The following is a 9,460-nucleotide window of genomic DNA, read 5'->3' as shown; positions in this document are numbered from 1 at the left end:
ATATATATATATATATATATATATATATATATATATATATAGAGAGAGAGAGAGAGAGAGAGAGAGAGAGATAGAGAGAGAGAGACAGACAGAGACAGTCACACAGATTTAGAGACAAAGGTCAACGTATATGTGTGTGTTTGTGTGTAGTTGTGTGTGTGTGTGTGTAGGTGTGTATGTGTGCGGGTATAATATATATATATTGTAAGTATTTCTTCATGTTAGCAAAACTTTAAACAACCTTTTCGATCAATCTGAAACCTCAATACAGTCATATGCTGTTATTCTTCATTTTGGACATCATCTTTCCTGAAGACCTACAACTCTGACCGTATTGCTTCCATTCTGTTCGGTCGTATCCTCGCATTGTCTTTGCTTTCTTCTTTAAACATAGATTTGTTTATCTAATATTTCCATTCGAAAGTCTAACAATCCTTGTGAGGGCAATATTTTTAAACCAAGTATAGTTTTAAAGAAATGGAGAGAATATGACCATGTATATCAAGAAGAACAAATGAAAGTGTTTCATTTTTCTTATAAATGTTTAATCGTTATTAAATATCTTAAAGTTAATTCACTATGTATTTCAAACTTTCTTATGAATATTTAAACGCTATTATGCAATTATTTTTTCATCTCTCTCTCTCTTTCATATTTCACTAATATATAAGTTATGATGATTTAAAAATTAGTGAAAGAGATATTCACGAATGTCATCCTGTGTATGCAAAAAGATGAGATGTTAAACATGACTTTGCCGTTTACAGTAGTTAATGTTTCGATCGACGGATCGAAACACTAACTACTATACTGAAGCACACGCACAACCACACACAACTGTGCATATATTTGTACGTGTGCTATATATATATACATGTATAAACATGTGTTGTGTGTGTGTGTGTGTGTGTGTGTGTAATATTTTGTGAATCCTTGGCAGCAGTGTTTCGGAATGATATATTTAAACATGTTTTCATTAATGAATATAATTGTCGTAAACAATTATAAGTATACATAAATACATACGCATGCATGTACGCACGCACGCACGCGTGCATGTATCTACGTATGTATGTAACTACGTATGTATGTATGTATGTATGTATGTATGTATGTATGTATGTATGAGAAGTGGAGATGTAGATGTGAAATCTAGTATAGTAAAAAAAAACCTTTGAACACTTCATTTAGTTGCACTGAGTTTCTAAAAAGTTAATATAGTTCTTTGAAATCGATGCCTGCTGTACTAACATATTTAACCCATGTATGCCCCTCCAAAATATGAAGTCTTAGGAATCGGTAAAATTTTACATATATGGTAGATTTGTCTAATAATAAACACGTCTTGAGTTTTTACTAATTCATTCAACAAGTAAGAAATTATTACAAATTTATGTGTGCTGCATTGACGCAACAATGATACACCAGCCCCACTACATGTTTCGTCAGCGTAACGGTGGGCCACATGTCACATAATGTATTATACAAAGAACCTCACAACATCGAAACTATGTTTACGAATTCAAATAAAATTGAAGCATTTTACATTCTTTCTATTTTTATGAAAAATAGTTGAATTGATGTAAATTAAAGTAAACATTGAGATTAGATAAGAGTGACTGAGTATTTGAAATAATGAAAATTAAACTAAACGAAAAAAAAGAAGAATATAAAAATGATTGAAACCTTTATGAAGATTTTACTTTGAAACTATAATTTTCTATCGTAACCCAGCATGATACATCATCACAAAACAAAATACACATTCTGTCCAAATCTAACCTTTTTCTTTTCTGTTATTACGTAAAAGGCTGACAACTTTTTTCTGTTATTACGTAATACAAAATAATTTGCGGTACTTCTTCCCAAAACTTCACTCACTAAGACTGGATTCTGTGATAATCAGAAGTACACTTGGCATGCATAGGAAGTTTGCATAGCCTGCACATGTACACAGTTTGACTCTTGCATTGCCTACATCTTCGACTGTTTTCTGGCTCACTCTTTGATATAGCATGACCTATGTTGCCATGTTTTTATATATTGATACTTGCTCTAGATGCAGCACGCTATTTTGGTCTTCTTGGATTCCTGGATGACGTTCCATACTTCAAAAGGTACAGTACAGTTTGACAGTACCATTTGTAAATGCTAGCAGATCTTCTTTGTAACCCCCTACTCTGGCAAAAAACCATGCATTATTCATGCATACGTTCAATAGGAAGGACACAAACGGGAAATACTATTTTCCCCCTCGAATGGCAATGCGGTACAAAGATATGTTATGGTCTAGCCTGCCAACACCTCCCATGCTTGAGTTATATTTTCCAATTACTGATGGCATTAGTATCAAAACTTGTTTACGTTCTGCAACTGACCATAGCTGAATTTGCTTTATAGGATGCACACCAAACTGATTAGACTCAACGATAATGACACCATTATCATTCCAAATTGCCACTAAAATGCCAGAATGAATCTTTTTCAAGAAAGTGCTCCTCAGTCTCTCGTAGACATTTTTCAAACTGCTTGACTTTGGTTAGAGGACACTTTTTAGATCCATTTCTATGAATCGTGCTAGTGGCTGTATCTCTTCTAGAAGGTTGAACGATGAGAAAATGTTATCAAAGAAGGAAAATTTCTTTTTTGTATATTGAGATTCACACTTATCAATCATGTTAAACACTACTTCTCCTCTTAGGCCGTATGTGTCTTTGTAACAGCTGCTTTTTGCCATTTCACATTTTCCTTGATATAAATCAATCCAGTGTGAGTAATCTAATGGACTAGCTGCTACCCATCCTTTGTAACCCCATCGAATCGGTTTTCCTCGAATAAATAACTTTGTAAGATGGCCATCATAATATGGTATCATGTATTCATCAATAGAGGCATTTGTTGGAACAAAAACTGAGCCAAACTGTATAAAGCTTTCATTTAGAAAGTCCAAAATGGGCGTACTTCTACAAACCTGTCCTTGCTGTCGAGTTCATTGTTATCTGCTGCATGAAAGTATTTCATTATCTCCTCAAATTTGTTTCTTCGCATTGAACTGGCTACAAGCTCATTTCGAACACCAGATTCAGTTTCCCAGTATAAACGACGGCGAGGTAGCATGTTATATCCCGAGAGCAACAAAATACCTGTAAAAACCTTCATCTCGCTGTTTGACAATTGGAATGTATGATTTGCTTTTTAAGCTACAAACAAAACATTATATTTGGTAATTTCTTCTATGACAGTATAGTCTAAGAAGAGCTCAAACATTTCATGAGATTGGCATGGTATATCAACAAGAGAAGGCCTGCAGGAGTAACTTATGACTTCCTCTTTTGAGGGCATATCCTCTACATTCCAGTGCCTGGTCTTTTTACGCTTACACTCATTTGTCACAGATGTGGGAGTATTCGTCTGCTGAAAATTATCATCTTGTTCTGTAGGCTGTTGTGAATCATTGTCTACTTGTTTCATACTAGATTAGATTCTTCAGCAGTAAAAAAGCTTCACTTAGTAGGTTGTTTCCTGGTGGATTTCTCATTTCAACCAGATCGTTGCCTGAGGCTTCATCTGTGGCATCTCTGTCTGCTGGTTGTATAATGTAAGTCACTATCTGGCTTTCTGATTCATTGGTCATTCTCCTCTCTTCTTCATCGTCATTGTATGGCATAAGCTTCTTGAGTTCTTCTAACATATTTCATTCCTTAGAGACTTCTGTGGAAGAGAAAAAGACTAACTGTAGTTTCTTATACAAAAATATACATACAGTGAATATGTGTGTGTGTTTGTGTGTGTGTGTGTGTGTTTGTGTGTGTGTGTGTGTGTATGTGCGTGTGTGTGTATGTGTGTGTGTGCGTGTGTGTGTGTGTGTGTGTGTGTGTGTGTGTGTGTGTGTGTGTGTGTGTGTGTGTGTGTGTGTACGTGTGTGTTAATGCTATATACAGCCTAGAATCACATGCTTGCCGTTGCGATAACGCAAGACTGTAAAAGTAATGAGCCCATCGTTGCGTTTACGTATCGTCAGAAACATATTTTTATTTTACGCTTTCATATGAACTACAATTTGGTAAAACTAATAGATATTTTAGTTGTGAGTAAAATGATCCTTAGTCATCAGGTTCAAAACATTAGAAAGCTTGAATTAAACATGATATACAATACTTACTCGAATTTGTGAGAAGACATGGTGACTTAAAATTTCACTGTATTTAGATTAAACCTTATGGTAAGCTTCCACAATGTGGAAGAGAAGGACAGAGTACAACTATTAGCTGCGGGTATCGACTACCTACTGAACATTTCGTATGCTCAGTCAGATGCCTCCCTGCTCCAAACAATTAGGAGCAGGTTTTGCGTTGCGAAAACTCAACCAGGGGTAAAATATGGGTTTTAATAATTTCATTTCATGGGTCAATAGAAGACTTCCTATTAGCACGCTTCCCTCAAATATTGAACTCTAATATTGTACTGACATTCCTGTCTAATCAACAAATTGTATCGGTAAGAAGTCAGCATTTTTTTGTAAAATTAACAGATTTAATAAGGTTTCCTAGAATATACATTGAAGTGTATATACACACATCATATGTACTCTTGTAAGTATTTCCTTAATTACAGCACCTCAGGAAACTGAAAACTAAATGTACTAGCTCTTGTACTTCACGCCGAACTTGTATTCTGGAGGTTCCAGATTGTTGGATCTGTGCTCTTCCTGGGAATTTCTTATTTGACGTTGTTATTAACAGAGCCTAGGGATTGCGTGAAGGCATCAGACATGTTATAAAATGTTGTCTGGGTCATTTTCATCGAATAAGACTATTAGTAGCTCATAAAAATGTGTACTTTATTTATTAGATATTTCACACCAGATGGAGTGCTTCTTTTTGTTCCATGAAGGTAAGATCACCCCCACCCCAAAAAAACTATTGGTGAGAGATAAATATTATTTGATATAAATAACATAAATACACGTGCACACACACAAACACACATACACACACACACACACATATATATATATATATGTGTGTGTGTGTGTGTGTGTGTGTCTGTGTATAATTGTGTACAGAAATAAAGAACTGAAGAGAAATTAAATAAAAAACTAAATGGATTAAAACAGTATATAAAATAGAAATACAAAAGATTAATTAATAGTCTGGAAATTTCGAGCACATACCTACATATTTTGTATGTTTATTTTGTATGTATCTCTCTTTTCATTTTACTCTTGCGAAGGCTTGGTAGTAGGTAGTAGACAGCAGCAGTCCTAAAAGTATACTTGATATGCGTTCTTGGTTTTGATTGTTTAAGCAGCAATAGCCGAGGAAGGACGCGGCAGCGAAGACGTACAAGAAGAACAAGATCAGAAAAAAGAGAAAAAAAGAAGAAAAAGAAGAAGAAAAAGAAGAAGAAAAAGAAGAAGAAAAGAAGAAATGGGGAAGAAAGAAGAAAAAGAAAATCAAGGAGAAAAAAATCAAGAAGAAGAAGCAGAAAAAGAAGTAAAAGAAGAAAAAAAAGTAAGAAAAAAGACTGGTGTAAAACGATTAGAAAGATGGTAAAATCCTTTTCAATATTCAAGTAACCTAAAAGTGACCTGTTGTGGTTGTAATAGTAGTGATTGGAATTGTTCTGAATAAATTCATGGGTAGTGACTTTTCTGAATATATTGTTTTTAATATTTGCTTGGGTATTATTCTAAGGCCCTTGTAATAGTGACATTTGTGGTGGACACATTCAAAAGGAGTTTATATTTTCTGGTAAAATAGATAGACTCTTTACTAATGTGCTGACTACAAGTTGCATTGTCCCTGAATGTATAGAGGGAAAAAGTCTGAAGCTGAGTTGTTTGTTAATGGCGCAAATGTCGATGTGTTCGCTGAATGCTATTTTTTTGTATTCCCGAATTTTGATCTGGGATCTATGTAGACTGTTTTTAACGTAGACTGTTTTTGGTTTGACCTATGTATTGCTCTCGACACCCTGAGCAAGTTAATACATAAATTAGGTTTTCCGAAGCACATGTGAAGTTGTTTTTCACTGTAAAACTTTGACTCTCTTTGAAAGAGAACTCCGATCCCTCAATTAGGTTGACGCATGTATCAATTAGGTCTTTCGCATTTTTTACTGACGGCTTCAATGTTGTTGTCGAGTGTACTTGGGTTTCTCTTAGGAGACTTTAGTTCATGTAGTCGTGTGTCGTTGGTGTCTGTATTAGAAACTATTATAAATCCTTTTTGCCAGGTTAAAGGGGATATTCATTTCAGTGTGTCTGCGGTGGCATGAGTTGAACGGTAGATATTGCTTGGAATCCGTGGGCTTATAGTATATATTTGTTTCTATTTTGTTGTTGGATTTCTTAATACGGCTGTTGAGGAATAGAAGTTGTTGATAGCTATATTCCATCGTAAATTGAATGTTTATGTCAAGTCCATTTATAACTGCTTGAAATTCTTTATGTCTCTTTATACTTTCATACCAAAGAAAGAAACAGTCATCCAGATACTTCTTCCAGTTATTTTCTATGTATAGGAAGAATTTACCTTACAATATAGACTGATTTCTAGATATCCCATGACTAAGTTAGCAAAGAAGGGGATCATTCTTGTACCCATCGACAGAAATTGTCTTTTAAGACAAAGAAGTTATTCTCCAAGATGAATGTTAGCCCTTCTATTATAGATTCTTTTTTGATGCGATGTGGGAGTTCATTGGAGTAATTCTCTAGCCAGAATTGAATTGCCTCTATTTCTAGGCTGTGGGGGATATTAGAAAAGATGTTGACTACATCGAAGGATATTAGTAGGGTGTTTTTTTTGTTTTGTTTTAGGGAGGTGACTGAACATATCTAGGTCGTCCCTTATATAGCTTTTGATATGTTTGAGGAATGGTTTTTAAGAGGATATCTAAAAAGTTACTGAGGCAGTGGGTTTCGCATGCGGGACCTGCTATTACAGGTTTTAATTTGAGGTCATTAGGAGTAGGGACCTTGGTTACTATGTCTGTGGCTATCCGGCATGCGTTTCTTATTTTCTCACTTTTGTGTATCTTAGGAATACCATACAATTGACTGGATTTACTTTTGAAGTTAGTCATATAATCATATTCCTTGTCGGTGATCCCTTCTCTGTATAGGTTTAACATAGTTTTTATGTTTCTCATCATTTTCTGTTGAGTGTAGTGTTGGACCTTTTCATAATATGTTGTACCCTCTCATATGGATAGTACTAGAGTTATATAGTATACCGTGTCCATTAAGACAACTTTATAAGTCTCTTTGATTGTTATTGCTTTATCATCTTTTAATTTGTTCAGCTCAGCCCATTCTTTTTTGCTGAAGCTTGGCTTGTGTTTTGTTTGTGTATTTGTTGATATGGGTAATTCGTAATTTATTCACCGAAATGGTCAAGAATTTTGTTCTTACCTTTTGAAGTGGAGTAGTCACATACATTTCGGACTAACTATTCGTCCTCGATGTATTTGTCGTATAGTTCCTCAGCGAGTCGTAATTTTCTATAGAATTCCTTAACGTCTTCTTTCATTTCGTTGTAGTTGGGGCATTGGGGTGGGTGTAAACTTGAGCCCTTTCGAGAGTATGCTGGGTTGGTTTGCTGTTAGTTCTTTGTCTGTTTGGTGCTATCTCGTATCTCTGTGTTTGCGTATTGGGTCTAAAGAATAATTGAGGTGATTGGGACGGTAGCTGTTATATAGTTGTTCCCTGTTGTTGTGGAGTGCCCTGTTGTGATTTATGGTGCGAGTTCTTGGAAAGGTATTGAAAAGTGTACTTCTATATCCCATGTTCAGATGTGGCGTTTTGTTTTGGGGGGGGGCGTCGTTGGTAATGCGTGTGGTACGGGTTTGTTGTGCGTGGTTGTTTAGTGGATTTTGAGGTACTTCCGATGTTATTTCGCTGGTAGGTTACAACGTTAGGGTTAGGTCTTGTAACCTTTTGGTAGGGGGACGGTTCTGTTTTGTTAGATAGGTGAGAATCTGTGTTTGAGTGTTGTTATGATTTTCTTATTTTTAGGAAAGGGTTGTTGGAAGCGTACTCTGTTTGAAAGACAGTTTCATAGTTTAAGAACCAAGTGGCGCTTTTTTCCCAGCAATGGAGGGATTTCTGTTCTTCTTTATCACAATCCTCCATCCATAATTTGACAGCATGGGTGCAGTCAAATAACAAACAAATAAAAAAATGTTTAATCAGATTACATTATTTACATTTGACGGATATCTTGTTTGTTGTTAACACAACGTTTCGGTTGATATACCCTCCAGCCGTCATCAGGCGTCCTGGGGAAATTTCAAATCTGTGTTCTCATTCCTAAGGCATTTTCCGATGTTATTTCATTGCCTTGAATCGAACTCGGAATCTTGGGGTTAGTAGCCCGCATTCTTAACCACTACGCTATATGCCCGTGGGCAATTATGGAGTGAATTTTAGGGCTTATAAATCTAATGGACTGATTATATCCACACGAAAGCGGTCAGTGAATAACATGCTGAACCTTTACAGCTCACTATAGGTCTTAATGGAATACCATCCTTGTGAATCTTAGGGAGACCGTACATGTGTGGTAGTTTACTGTCGTATTGAGTCAGTTGTCTGTATAATCAGACTACTATATAACTTAACTCCCGCGAAGTTTATCTTATGCCTGTTGAAAATTAAGGTAGAGTGATATTATTTCCTAAGGAAATAATATTTGTGCCCATGGAGCCGAGTATGAGAAAACCAGATTCTTTTGAAGGTAATGCATTGTGTTTAGGTCCTTAAGAAAAGGATGAATGCTACAGAGTCATATACTTTTCTACTATAGGTACAAGGCCCGAAATTTTGGGGGAGAGGGCCAGTCAATTAGATCGATCCCAGTACGCAACTGGTACTTAATTTATCGACCTCGAAGGGATGAAAGGCAAAGTCGACCTCGGTGGAATTTGAACTCAGAAACTAAAAACAGACGAAATACCGCTAAGCATTTCACCCGGCGTGCTAATGGTTCTGCCAGCTAGCCGCCCTCACAAAGTCATATATCTCTAGCATCGTACCTAGAGAGAGGGCGTAAGAAAGACTTATTGAGAGACAGTGAAAATACAGAGTGAAATAATAAAGAGACGGACGAAATTGCAAAATAATGCAATTACTATTTATCATACATTCAATGACTAATGAATGAATAACTTTGGTGTTTGATCCCAACCCTGACTCTAAAGGAAAACTAATGTGTTGTAAACAGATATTTCCTCTGATGCGATATATGTATTCACATAAATACGCATACAGATGCACTCACCCGTGCACACATACGCGCGCGCGAGCGCATTCCGCTTAAAAGTAGACTACTGCCAATTAAAATAACTAATTTAACCACCAATAAGGTGTTGAGCGCTTATACGTATTATACAAGCATACATACGTATATATATATATGTATGCATATATATATATGAATATATATATATATATATA

At 35.8% G+C, this 9,460-nt stretch overlaps 1 protein-coding gene across 2 annotated transcripts in view; it reads left to right on the top strand.

Annotated features, from left to right (window-relative positions):
• The first annotated feature begins 1,836 nt into the window (after window positions 1–1,836).
• Window positions 1,837–9,460, top strand: part of LOC128247412 (uncharacterized) — a 10,804-nt gene continuing 3,180 nt past the window's right edge. Inside the window, exons 1-2 of one of the 2 annotated variants that reach the window (XM_052966829.1) lie at window positions 1,837–2,117; window positions 5,308–5,513. In XM_052966829.1, the coding sequence (XP_052822789.1) occupies window positions 2,060–2,117; window positions 5,308–5,513 (264 nt within the window). In that variant the 5' untranslated portion in view covers window positions 1,837–2,059. The remainder of the gene's footprint in view (window positions 2,118–5,307; window positions 5,514–9,460) is intronic. The other variant, XM_052966830.1, reaches the window with a different exon arrangement.

This window comes from Octopus bimaculoides, chromosome 3, assembly GCF_001194135.2.
Source record: "Octopus bimaculoides isolate UCB-OBI-ISO-001 chromosome 3, ASM119413v2, whole genome shotgun sequence".
In the NCBI taxonomy this organism is placed as follows: domain Eukaryota; kingdom Metazoa; phylum Mollusca; class Cephalopoda; order Octopoda; family Octopodidae; genus Octopus; species Octopus bimaculoides.
Note: the sequence above shows the minus strand (reverse complement) of the source record. Positions and strands in the feature narration are given on the sequence as shown.